Consider the following 14,044-nt stretch of genomic DNA (forward strand, 5'->3'; position numbering starts at 1 on the left):
TAACAGGCGATGGATGCGTATTTATGGATGGACACTCGAGTTCCCAACAAAGATAAAAACACCTGAACAAGCTTTATCTTGCCTACTAAAACACTGATTAAAATTTGATGACTATTTTTTCTTGCTTTTAAATGTCTTTCAAAATATTTAAGAAAATATGACAATGTATGTGATATTATCGTTGTTTTTTTATCTATTTTATGGGATAAAACTTTTTTTTGTGTTCTCTGCATGTAATTTTTTTTTCACCCTTATAGCTGCAATAATGATCTTTGTATTAACTTTACTGCTTGTGATCTGTTAATATAATTACAGCTATTCAACAACGTCCCCTGTGATCTGACACCGATTTAAATGGCGATAAATTTGACCACCGTGACCAGAAATTTGTAATCAGAGGTGCGAAACGTATGCCAATGATCGCTATCCACCTGCTGTGCCTCAGGTAATTTTTTTAAAACAACTATCATAATGAGCAAACAAATTGACGTGTCGTTCATTATTGTGTATTAATAATTGATAGCCCACATTAGGGAAGTCGAGTGAACTACCACATCACAGAAAACTGAATTATTTAAAGTTAGCGACTGAAACTGTCACCAATTCTATGCATTGCTAATCTGAAATATTGATTTCACAGTTGACGATTTGAAGTTATCGATAAACTATATATCATGTGACGGGTCTGAAAATAATTCTGTATCCGAGTAGTATTTCTATAAAAAGCTGCAGTGAAAGTTCAAATTATTTTTAAATTATTATATACTTTGACAAATAAAGAATGAGAATATTGTTAAGACAGAAATATCGGACAATATTTTTAAGTGTCTTCAGAATCAGAAATAAAGTTTTTTTTAACATAACCTTCTTATAGTTTTAATCTCAATTTAAATTAGACCAGTTATATATAAACATTAAATTTTAATGAACATTTTTTTTTATGAAAAGGCTTTTATTTATCTTTAATTTATGGAAAACTATATATTTTTTCTCACTTTTTCCCTTTTCAAATTGTACCTGTAGTAAATCTAATTATGAATTCAAAACTGCATTTCTATATTGAAAGATATAATGTATATTTCTAAAATTAACTGCAACCTGCACATCTCAAATTGTTATCTCAACTTCTGAAACCCAACTCGAAAAAATCAACCAATGAAATTTGTTCTTACTTACCCTATAGGTTGTAAATCCTGTCCTCTCAAACTTTATCATTTTTTTGTTTTAAATGTTTAAACTTAAATATCACAGTAAAAAATGCTAAAATATTTCAAATAAATAAATTACTACACAATATTTACAAACACAAAGTTTTCATGAAAATATGTATGATATTAAATGAAAAACTAAATACTAATGGTAAAATTGTCATTGAGTTTTCAAGTCTGGTCTTGAACGATTCCGAAGCCGATCTAACAATTCCAGTTGTCAGGGACGTGATTAAACACGATTGGTGATCAATACATGCCCAATCACATCGAAGCATTCATTATCATAATGGGGGTAGATAAGTAAAGGTATATATATCAGTCTAAATTCTTAAGCTAGGCTTAACTATTAAACCTTCTTTTAGGTAAATACCTTCCTAATATCATTGAAATATTGTTTAAGAGTATTCATGTGCAACTGTGTATTGGAAAAATATTAATTCACAAAAGTGTATTGGACATTTTTTATTGATTTAAACTCCATAAAAAGTTTTATTTACTTGCTTACAGGTATTGAGCGTCCCCCTGGGTTGCTATGACGATAACGGAAAAGCCATTCGAAGTTATAAATAGTTTAAACTTTGTGAATTGTCAAAACCGTTATAGTTATATCTGGGTCTTTCATAGGTTATATCAATAAACGGTTTTTATTTCATAGGGCCATTGTTTATTCTGTAGCTTTTAGCCAGATTGCCCAAGCGTTAAGTTAAACAAGTGTAATATCGGAAAGAATTTCAATGCATTATAATCACCTGCATTGTGTATTTGTAAAAGCTATAAAGAAATTGCAGCAATGAAAAACGAATGAACAGGGATGCAATATTTGATTCATGGTCAAATCAATACTGTCCTGCGGAACACTTGAAAGGGGTTTTCGCATTCTACCTGGCAATCATTAATTGAGCCGTGCCATGGGAAAACCAACATAGTGGGTATGCGACCAGCATGGATCAAGACCAGCCTGCGCATCCGCGCAGTCTGGTCAGGCTCCATGCTGTTAGCTTTTAAAGCCTATTGGAATTGGAGAAACTGTTAGCGAACAGCATGGATCCTGACCAGACTGCACGGATGCGCAGGCTGGTCTGGATCCATGCTGGTCGCAAAGCCACTATGTTGGTTTTCACATGGCGCGGCTCAATTGTTCATTGATCAAGTGTACTCTGTGTACAGCAGAATGAAGACAAAAATTCTTTATTTAGTAATTTTAGTTTTGATATAATGTGTGCATCATAAATAAAATTACACAGAACTATTTAATTGATTAAAACTATCATTAAATATATCTACCATGCCATTATAATTCTTTTCACTTGAATTGTTAAATATCTCACTTGTAAAGATTCTTTAAAAGTAATTTTTACTCATTTCTTTGTCTCGACAAATAAAAATCATTACATTTTACCATCTCCTAAAGTGTTCCCAAATAAAACTCTTACATTACAACGTTTATGACAGATTAACAATGTACTGACGGCACATTTATTACGCCATTATCTGTTTATAACTGTACTTTTGTCACTATGGTCAAACACTTTAGTAGTATCCTGTGTCAGACGAAATTGGTAAATTACCAGCGTTAAATTGATGTAAACAAATGTGCATATATGTCAATTTAGATCCTAATTGATGAATACAATGCTGTATGTAACTGCAATTTAAACCTAACTGTGAAACAAACATATCATCAACATTCGCATAAATTTTAGTTTATAACTGTTGCTTTTTTAACTGTACTTAGTGCTCTGATGCAGAACTGGCTTGACAAAAAGTGTGAAATACAAATTACAATATTAATTTCTAACACCAAATTATGTATTTTCCAAAGAATTTCTTCCTGGTTTGGTTAAGTTACAAATTGTAATATTCACACTACTTCCTGGACCAGTACTTTCATTTTGGTAAGGAATTGTGGAGTACACAGTTAAATTTCACCTTCTCTGAGATTCGAAGCCATGACCTGCATACCTGCAGTAAGAGACACTACTCTGACCTACTGTGCCTCTCTCCACCTTCGGTTAATAATTGCTTATAAAAAAAGTAAAAACTTACAAGGTCTGATACTTCGTTGCTGTTGATTCTAAATTTGTCAATTTGTAATGATGCACCTTCGTCCGCATCTTCATATGAGTAGTCAAGGTCTCTTGAGTTGATGTGTGTGAAATTTCTGTAAAAAAGCAGAAATGTCATTAAATACAAGGGAGACAACTCTTATTAAACATGTCAATCAATACTTTTGAACTGATTTGATGTCACAAGTTAACTCTCTTGTAAAGCTATTTCTATTTTAGTATTTAAACAACCAGAAAAATGACACAAAGAAAAAACAAATCTTACCCATTGTCTGTGACTGTTTCTAGAGTATTCCAGAGATATTCAAAAGTGTCCTGAGACATTGGTTCGTTTGGTGGTGTCGCAGTTACTTCTGCTGACATTTTGTGGCAAGCTGGAAGCCCTATGCTACCAAACCTGAAAACACACAAGAAAATCCTGTCATTTTTACACATCGACGAACAATTCCTTAAAGTACAGGCAAAATAAAAAAAAAACATCCTAGAGTGACTGTGCTATCAATTGCCATAGCACAAAACAATATTTTACTATTAGTATTTTTCTGCAAAGGTTTTGAATTCTGTATTCTTTAATATGAACGTTTATTTCAGTTCAAAGTGATTTTACCAGCTTCAGCAATTAGAGAGATCAAAGAAATTGTCAACTGCACAATCCTAGTCCTGAATGCAGCCAGCAATTAAACATGAAATTTATGTTCAAACCACATAAACAAATAGGTCCTTGAATTTCAAAATCAATGAAAATTAAACACGCACTTCAAAGGTGAAGCATCATTATAACGAGCCTGAAAATAACTGTGCAGTGCCGTTAAGACATTCGTCAATGGATTTTTTATCACAATAAAATGCCATAAAACTATAGCAGTGTCTCTCTCTCATACCCTCATTCATTGCATGCTTGATGACAATTGAGCCAAAGATGTGAAATAAAGATAATGGCAAAACAATAAACCCAACCAACAAAAATTACTCAGATTGTGAAACGGTACCACAATAAAAGGCCTATCGTGAAATCAATACAAATTAATATTGCATTAATTCTGGTAGTCACTATTAGTCTAAATTAAATGATATTGGATATTGCCTACTAATGATTAAAGATTTTAAATCAATCTTAAACAATGTAGGAACATAAAATGCATAGTTTGTGATTTTTGTTGGTATACTCAGAAAGACCCCTTCTTTTTTCAATAGGTATATCATATTTACAAGAAAGCAGAACCTTGTCTCGTTAAAAAGCATTGAAATTAAAAAAAAATGTTACCATTTGAAGTCAGTGCAAACGTATGAAATAGATAAAAATCAAACAAGACCTCTCAACACAATGTGACAAAGAAAAGTACCAGATAATTCAATGATACAATATTTTCAACGTTTATGATAGGGATCAGTGCACCCCAGGCAATATACAAGTGTTGGTACAGACTAATAGGTGGGCAATAAAACTAACAACCCATGATAACGACCAACTGTATGATTGCATTTTATTATAATTTGGTAATTATTTCCAATACAAGGTGTCTTGACCTCTCCAAATATTCCATGAATCATAGCATTGAGTTTTGATTCATTACTGACAAGATTGATGAAATTGATCCTTTTAAATATTTCATCAATACAGCTTTCAAAGAAACTGTTCCTCTTCAATTTAAGAAGATAAATGAAGTGGAGTACTTAATGTCATCCCGCTTGCTATGAACTAAATATCTGATAAAATGACACAACAATCAATTAGCTCACCTATTTTTGTGGTTTGTTCATAACATTGCCACTTACAAAGTTCTGAGAACAGACATAATTCCAGTTTTACATTTTAAAAATGTTGTTTTATCAAGGTAGTTCCCATGGCACTGGAAAACTTTACTTTTTTAGCTTATAATCGTAAGTGCAGCTTAACAGTCATGAAACAGGGCTGTAGGAACGGGGGCTGGGCCCCCCACCCTACCAATAATTTGACATATTAAGGTAATTATCATAGCAATCTTTTGACAGTGAGTCAATTTTAGTTGTGCAGTTTTGTAGTTGTTTTTCATGGAACTGGGTTTGTTATAGGTCAGCTGATTTTCAAACTGTGTGCCCCACCAATCTGAAAAAAACTTCCTATGTGCCTGTGAAAGATGGTCAATGCTGGCATTTTTTAGCAACTGAAATAGCTGAACTTTAACTGTGCTCATGGTGCAAAACTATTATCAGTAAAAAGGTGTTCTTAAAGCGGTCAATACATATAACTTTATTGCAGGACTATTCATTATTTATACTTTATAGAAAGGAAGTGAAAATTTGGTATAGATGTGTATTAAATCTACCTAGAATTAACCTTCATTAAATACTTCAAAATTCAATTGCAAAAGGTTACCTTGGACAAGGCTTGGTATAAATTAACTAAATTAAACAGAAAAAAAAATAGAATATTGGCATGATTGGAGGTACAGAAACACCAAATTGTCATTATATGACGGCACATTAATGCGAAGCTAGAGACTGCAAAATCCAACACAAAATGTATTAAAAATCTGCTGAACAATCAATTAATTCCCAATTAACACGGACTGATTGACAGATACCGCCAATACACAAAACTTGTCCGCCATCTTTGTTTATGCAGCTCATTCATTTTATGAATGCATGCTCTGAATTTCACTTCACTAACATAAATCCAAGGTTTCAACACATGCTGAAATAAAATGCATCTATTCACTTGCAAAATAAACATATAAATATGTGTTACTTTAAAAAGTTGAAGAACACAGGCGGTGGTCATTTAGATGAGAAAGCAGTTTCCTCAACACACGTGGTTTGTAAACAAACGAATATGAGGCGGATGGATACAGCACGCGCCAAAATCAACACAACATCCTATTTATAGATTTCAATTATAATGTCTGTAAATCGATGAAATAACATACCCCTGCCCAATCCAAGGTCCTACAGGCATTCCACAAGTATCTGCTTCAACTTTAAGAACCATTTTTATCGATAAAGCACAATTTTTGAATTCGAACTATCTTTAACAGGTATTTATACACAGTGCGGAAAGGGATTAAGCCAACGGACCAATCAGAATGCAATGTTAACTTCACACCTTACCGGGTAAGAGGCGTTCACTTTTACCTGTGAAAAATTCGTAATTTCTTATCTCTGAAGAAGCCGACACTAATTATTTTACTTGTTACCTTAATGATTAGCCGTTGATAAGCAATTGAAATGTATGCTGACTTTAAAGGCACCGTTTATGCGACGAGCTCACTGAGTTATCAAATAGTTTGATAAAATTTACTTTCAGTTTCACTTTGCCTTACTATAATTATGTGGTATTTAATTTTTATGGAAAGTTTCTTCAATTTTTATGGAAAGTTTCTTCAATGGCCAAACATTTCATCCATTTCATTCCTTAATTAGCTTCAAAATTAAAGGTAAATAATGTCAACTTTATTCAAATATAAATTAATTATTACGTCTGCACATAATTGTTCGTTATTAATGGAAAAGAACATACCTTTTCATTGGCTCATATGGAGATTTTAGAACCATCTTTGTTGTATCGGCATGAGCTATAAAAATGTATTTTATACTTCTGGATATCAGATAATTGTTAAAAGCGATATATAAACTTCTTTTATATAGCCATTTCTTTTTATTATGTATTATGACATATTTTACATTAATTACTCATTTTTGTTTTGTATTTTACACATTTTAAGAAGAGAGTAATAAGAAATGGTTTACTCAAATTTTGATTGACTTATGATTCTTACAAAGGGATTCACTCAAAAGTTCATGTTTGATAAGTTGTTCAAACATACTGTTGTCGTTTTATGTCAAAAATGATCTTTTATAATTACTAGATTGACTGCTGAAGAATTGTCCTTAATATTAAAACATTTGCTTGCATGTATTTGAAATGCAATGGTCTAATCTGGAGCAATGATATATCTATCTTCTTCCCAGGTCTAATACATGCATTTCTGGCAGGGGAAGGAAATATGCACCTATGTGATTATGGTTCTTTTTATTTTAGGTAAAATCTAACTCTTTAATAAACTGAATTGAAGATTTATGGAAAAGCCCTCTGTTCATGTATACCATGCATAAAACCCCTTAGTCTGGCTACCGACTAGATAATCTTTATTTTTAGAAAAAATAATTCTTTATTTATATATTTTGACTTTATCAGTCTTGGCTCTGATTATCTAGGATTCAGGAGATGCTCAAACCAGATTTGCACAGACAGTATGTTTTGAGAATGAAAGGGACATAACAATACAAAATTTGTATTGCCTCCAAGAGTTATCTCCTGTGAACAAAACATAGGGTCTGAACACAGACTAAAAACCTCTGGGTATCATATTTTTTTTTTATTTTCAAGGCTTATCTGTCATCCATCTTTTTCTCAGTATAAACATTAAAAGGATCATAATTATTTAGATTCTGTTTTTCCTGTTGACTATTTTTAATTAATGAGTGAAATTGTAAAGTATAATTACACTTAATTGCACAAAGATAAAGATCTTGCTATTGCTTTTTACATTCCTTACAAATTTATTAGCTGCACTTTTTTGTCAATAAAATAAAGATATTACATAAATAGTTTAAGCCTTTTCTCTTTGATGTTGTGGAATTTATTAAAAATAGGGAGTTAATGCATTGATCTTATCAACTAGGAAGCTTTGATTTTCTCTGGTCCCTTTAAACCCACATATTGGCCCCTGTTGACTTACTAAGATAAAATCAGTGCAGTGATGTACAGGGGGGGCATCATTTCAAAGGAGAATTTTAACAGTTAGATACAACATCATACATTTCTACCCTATCTAATGTTTATCCATAACGGATTATGCAACAGTGCTATCAGGCTGTATTGTTATGTCTTTATTGCATTAAGAGTTAATCCTTTTCGGTAATCTAAAACCAATCGGCTAATTCTTTAAAACTTTATTTTAATACCTGAACTTTACCTCATGTCATCAATAGCATTATAGGTATTTAAAAAAAAATCTTTGCATGTTTTGCAGAAAGTTTTGACAGTTTTATTGTTTATTTACAAAAGTGTTTGGCATCTTGTGTTGATAAACCTTGTCAATCCATATGGAAATTGGAAGTATATTAATGCATTAAAGCTATTGCGCAATCAGTGAAATAATCTGCACAAAGCGCAGTATGATTGTAGGCAATTGTAGAGGTATTTGCATCCTGCTGTCATTTTCGCTTTGATGAAACTGAACAATAGGTGATATTCAGATTTGATTTTTCTCCAAAATTGATTTGAGATTACAGTAATTGCAGGTCATTTTAGGAAGAAAATGAAAGCTGAATTAACTGGCATGTGGCAGGACATCTGAAAAATCAGTAATGAAAACTTATTCATTGAAAAATGATCTAAAAGCAATTTCTGTGCACACTTCTTGTCAACCTTTAATACTGACAAGAACAGATCAGCAATTAAAGAAAGTATTAGTCCCTAACAGGTGTACATACAATACATATAATGTAAGTTCAAACATTATAAACATAATAATGGGATATAATCATTGAATAAAATCAATGTCTCATCATGGCTCATGTGCCATGTAACATCATTATTTAGTACCCAGTATTAAAATTGAAAATTTCACATTTGGTTCTGAAAAGAAATCTTGCAAATTAACTGTGCATTTTCTTGTGCTCCTATTGGAGTAAAGTGGTAGTTGAAACTGTACAAATTTAATCCTTAGCCTGGCGGCAAGTGATTCTGACTTTGCGATCAGTGCAGACCAAGATCTGAGCCTGTACATCCATGCAGTCTGATCATGGTCTGCACTGCACTGTTTGCCAATCAGTCAGTATCTTTTTGGCAAGCACCACTTTTAATAGTTAATGGTACTGTTTAGATTGAAAGATGGACAAGCTAGTTCATTAGGGGAAGGTTAAATCTGTTGGCACAGAGCACAGAATTAAGTATACATAAAACTGAGTGTCTCCATCATGATTGTAAAAAAAGCAGATATTATATAAAGCAGAAAATTATCCGAAAATGTATCTCATGATTTAATATATTCCTATCTTAACCCTGCTAAATTTCTAAAAGGAACTTGTTTTCAGGGCTTTGAATCTCTTGAGAGCAGGAAGTGCTATGACACAGTTAGTCTTTTTTTCCTCCAATAATGATCAGAGCATTGTAAAATTTCAAATTTTTGAAGATCTGAAATCCATGATTTATTATATTCCAACAAATTTCCATATAAAATATACTTCAAAATTCTAAAGAAAGAAGGACTTTGTTTTGCACCAGAGATGCGTCTTTAAGATGTCATGATGACAAATGGTTGTTTTGACACTAAATTGACATGGGCTGCTTTTTGTAATATTAAGCCTAGTTTTTCACAAAAATATTTACATACTCGATACTGTAACATCCTGTAGATGTCTTCCTTTTCGTAAAATAGCACCTAAAACAAACTGACCAGAATTTTCGAAAACAAGAGAAAGGGATGTTTTTCACCAGTATACAGTCAGACAAACAACTCTTTGAATGGAAAAAAGAAAGCAATAGATTCATAATTAATGGTTTACAAAAAAAAAAAGCAAAATGTTATCTGAAATGATAGAATTTAATAGAAATAGTATTACCTCGTATTATGAAGAGGCTATAGATGCATTTATAAGACATAAAATAGTGCAGACTATAAAGGGAGACTATTAATTAAACTCATACTGGTTTAGTTAAAATACAGAATAGGGATAGTGAAACTTTTTTTCCGGTTTCCAAAAATAAATTCATGCCACTGTTCCATGCAAAGCCTTAGTAATTAGCTTTGTGCATTTATTTCAGTTTATCAAGCTGGATATCTCTCAGAAGTCTTTGCCTACAGCAAAGCAATTTGCACATATCTATTTGAAAATGTATTGAGCTAAAGAAAAAAATCTGCTGACATGTTGACCTTAGGCACCTGACCACAATTTCAATTTGTTTTTTTTTTACAATAGGTGTTAATGGATTGTAATAAAAAACTGAAGATCTAACAGTAAAATTGCTTATTTATTGTTTTCTATTTTTATTTATGTACTTTTGATTTTTTTTCTGTGTTAGCGCCTTTCAATATTATCGTCCACTGTAAACCAATTATTTTGTAATAAATTGCATTGAACCAGCCAGGGAGCCATTTTCTATTGATTTTCGAAAAATGAAAAATGTGAAAATACACATTGGATAAAAGGGACAATAATTTCTACCTTTACAATTAAACAAATTTATTTTTGTTGTACCTTGGTGCAATTAAAACACCTTCTTAACTTTGAAGTCAAGACTTTGAATAATAAAAGTAATGAGACTAGGGTATCTTAAATGATTTAGGAGGAGATATCAAATTCATTGATCTTTGCTAATGCCTTATCTTTGTGCATTTAACAGGAAGTAAATGAAAAGTAGTACCGGTAGTATAGGTTGTTATATATACACTGTCACTGTCTTCTCTTGAACTGAGACAATTCAAACACCACTTTTCACTTTATTATTTTTTTTATTATACTACATTTATACAGCATTTTTTTTTCATGCACGTGTACACGTTCAAAAGCACTTGAAATCATCAGGCCCCAGCAAAACCCCTATGATTATCATAAATGTATGTATTGTTCTTAGGTTAAGTAACTCGAACAAAGTTTGCTGATCCCATTGACTTTGAGCATACAAAGTCTGACTAATATTTGAAAAATGTCCAGAAATAAAATTACAAAAGGAGGCTTTATATTTTGTCAGATTGTGACCTCTTCTTGAATACTAAAAAATACAGTGAAGCAATTTCTGCTTTCACAAAATACCAATGCGGGCACCATCAATTTCAAATAAACTATATACCTATTAGGTAAAATGACGTTTTTGAATTTATCCGTAGAATGAAATTTCTGAATTACCCTCTTTATTATTTTTCTTTATCAGAAGGCTATCCCATACAGATTGTATTGATAATTGATCAGAAAAAGAGAGAAGATATGAAAAAATATGACATTGAATGAAGTAGGTATTTCAGTGACATTTATCAAAGCTATTTATACAAAATACCAGGAAAGTCCGATAAAACTATTTACATACTTTACATCTATAAATAGCGCAGTGTTGGCTCGTTGTCAGGTGCTTGATAGGTATATCATTGGTGTATGTTGACACAATACAGTAGAGTAATGTAATGGTTTCAGTAGGGCAGAGTGACTGTATAGCTGGAGTCATTCAACATTAGAAAAGATCAATTTTAATCGCTAATCGTTCAAAACTGGGTTGGTCAGGAGTCACAATTTTAATCCGCATTAAAGCTCATTTGACTTAAGAATCTTAGAAATCAATACCTATTCAAACTACGGATATCATAAATTGTCCATGTATGTCATTTTGAAACAGTTGCGGAAGAAATTCAATCAATAATTGAAAACGATATTGTGACATTTTCCAGGTTTTACCCTGCGAATGACAGGACTGGAAAGTCCCTAAGGCCGGGATGGTGTGTAGAAATTGCTGCCTGTCCCGAGAAATAATGCGTTTTCAGGGATATAAAGACATATTTATAGTTTATACAAAGAATAAAACAGTACAGTTGTTAATATGATGGCAATATATAAAATGTTATAAAATTTACATGATCTGCCGTAATTATGCAACCTTTTGCCTAGATACATTGTACATGTAGTTATGATGAACAGTGAAACATATTTGCTGAAATAACATTGATTTTTGCCCCTGATTTTGAGGTATAGTTGTCACAGGTAGAGAATATGTGCAGCCAGACCCGGACTAGAACCCGATGCTTCGAAATACTGTTCCAATGCTCTACCGACTGAGCTACCCGGCCGCCCAGGATTTTCTCCCTGTTTTAATATTCAAGTCCTGTACCGCACACCCTGGTACCGGCGCTCCCAAGTACAGGTGGCACTCACACATACAGCGCTCGATAAGCGATTTTGGAGGAGCGGTGGTTTAAGTATTTCTTATTGTATCTCCGGTAATTCAAAACTTTTCTTAAAATGAAAGATATCTGCGCCCTGATGAATAATTGGTGACTATGTTTTGTGAGTGTCACAACATTTCATCTTGAAATAAACAAAATACGGCGAGGTAAACGTGAACGTTTGACTCAAAAATGTCAAATGTCAAAAAAAAACACGTAAAATACTCAGTAAATACTCCAAATGTATTCATTTTTGATACAGTATCGTATAGTCATGTCTTCCTACAATAACCAGTTCAAATTTCAAGACTTAATTTGTTATATTTAAAGAATGACTCGTGTTTAAAGATGGTATGGGGTTTCAAAACGGCACTCACATGGCACAGGTGTTAATTTTTTTGGCGCTCAACAAGTACAGCTAGAGAAAAGTCTTCAGAAATGTAGACCTTGTTGTTGTTTACTCTCAGTGTTGTGTCTGTATTATATGATCATAAATCTTTATACCGTTAAAAAACTGACTCTAGAAGTCGACCTTTTTATGTTAAAACTTACGGCGACAATATTTTAACATTATTTTTTATGAAAAAGCTTGTTGGAAACTGATAAATGCTGAAATTTGATATGTCCTAGGATTTCGTTGAAAAATGAAAAACGTGCTTCAAAACATTCTCAGTGGGATCAGTGGACGGTAAGGTTTGCAAGAAGATATGTGTGTGCTTGCGTGCGTTTGTGCGTGCGTATGCGTTTGGTTAAACGCCGTTACTAAACAATATTTCAGGTCAATCTCAACGTTTTTGTGTACCAGTATAATGCTATGAGCATCCGTATGAAATATATATATATAGAGAGCCAGATCGATACTTTTTGTTGGGGTGTGGAATAAATGTTTGATTATAGAGTTGGTAAAACTCATTTATAATGGACTGACAAGTTTTCTATTCTGTTCTTTATTTTAACAACTTACCATACGCCTACATTGAATGTATAATAAATGTTGAACTTCTTACGAACAATATTTTACTTGTATTATTAGATTTAAGATTCAGTAAACACTCATAACAGAGAAATGGAAGATTTTTACAGTGGCTGATTTATACCATTTCATCAATTCGCCGAGCGACCCCGTCGAGCGAAAACACGAGAATTAAAACAAGTTAAACGCGGAGTGTTTAGTGAGCAAAAATTCGATAACATGTGCGGAGCGAAAACACGATTATGGGGGGGGGGGGGGGGGGGGGGGGGGGTGCTGGCGTTGAGTGAGATTCAAGATGTAAAGCGGCTGGGTGCCCGGGTGCCCACCAATGTTATGCCTTTCAAACCTCAACTCCTTGCTCGGAGCCCGCTGATCAGCCAGTTTTCGCTCGACTCTCCCCAACGATTTACATATTAAATCTAAACTTTTGGTCTGCGATTCTCCATAGAGAAAATACTAGGAATAAGAAAGGGCGGGAGCGTGGATTGAAAACATGATAATTAGTGGGGGCGCTGAGCGAAAAGTCGATATTTACGTTATAAATCGGCGCCCAAAATTAGCGGAAAGACGGAATGGCATATATCAGCCATTAAAGAATTTTGTTAAAATGTCTGTTAGGTTCAAAAGACGCTCATATTTTAATATCTTATTAATTCAAGGAATTTATCAATTAATGAGTTCTTGTTTGGCTCTCTCATGAATTGATGTGAGTCATTCCGATTTAATAGCAGACATGAGACGTGATGACTAGTTCCATTAACTACTGTTTAATCCAACATCAGACTGTTCTTGGTGGTGTTATCTCTACCACACATAACTAACCAGTCCGATTCATCTCTTTTCCGTTGTAGTTGCCTTAGAGCTGACGATTTCTCCACA

General features: G+C 33.0%; 1 protein-coding gene and 1 long non-coding RNA gene across 11 annotated transcripts in view; one reads left to right on the forward strand and one right to left on the reverse strand.

The window, feature by feature from the left end:
* Positions 1-14,044, reverse strand: part of LOC123527482 (tumor protein 63) — a 57,880-nt gene that overhangs the window by 12,825 nt on the left and 31,011 nt on the right. For 3 of the 7 annotated variants that reach the window (XM_045306958.2, XM_045306961.2, XM_045306962.2), the window contains exons 2-3: positions 3,543-3,674; positions 3,258-3,372 (exon numbers count right to left, since the gene is read on the reverse strand). In XM_045306958.2, the coding sequence (XP_045162893.2) occupies positions 3,258-3,372; positions 3,543-3,674 (247 nt within the window). Of the gene's footprint in view, positions 1-1,176; positions 1,418-3,257; positions 3,373-3,542; positions 3,675-4,033; positions 4,151-6,005; positions 6,156-6,183; positions 6,294-14,044 lie in introns of those variants that run through there. The other 4 variants (XM_045306959.2, XM_045306960.2, XM_045306964.2 and 1 more) reach the window with 4 other exon arrangements.
* LOC123527483 (uncharacterized) overlaps positions 10,440-14,044 on the forward strand; it is a 64,612-nt gene continuing 61,007 nt past the window's right edge. Inside the window, exon 1 of one of the 4 annotated variants that reach the window (XR_008367092.1) lies at positions 10,440-11,270. This is a non-coding gene — a long non-coding RNA (uncharacterized LOC123527483). The remainder of the gene's footprint in view (positions 11,271-14,044) is intronic. The other 3 variants (XR_008367091.1, XR_008367094.1, XR_008367093.1) reach the window with 3 other exon arrangements.

Source organism: Mercenaria mercenaria, chromosome 14 (genome assembly GCF_021730395.1).
Source record: "Mercenaria mercenaria strain notata chromosome 14, MADL_Memer_1, whole genome shotgun sequence".
Taxonomy (NCBI): domain Eukaryota; kingdom Metazoa; phylum Mollusca; class Bivalvia; order Venerida; family Veneridae; genus Mercenaria; species Mercenaria mercenaria.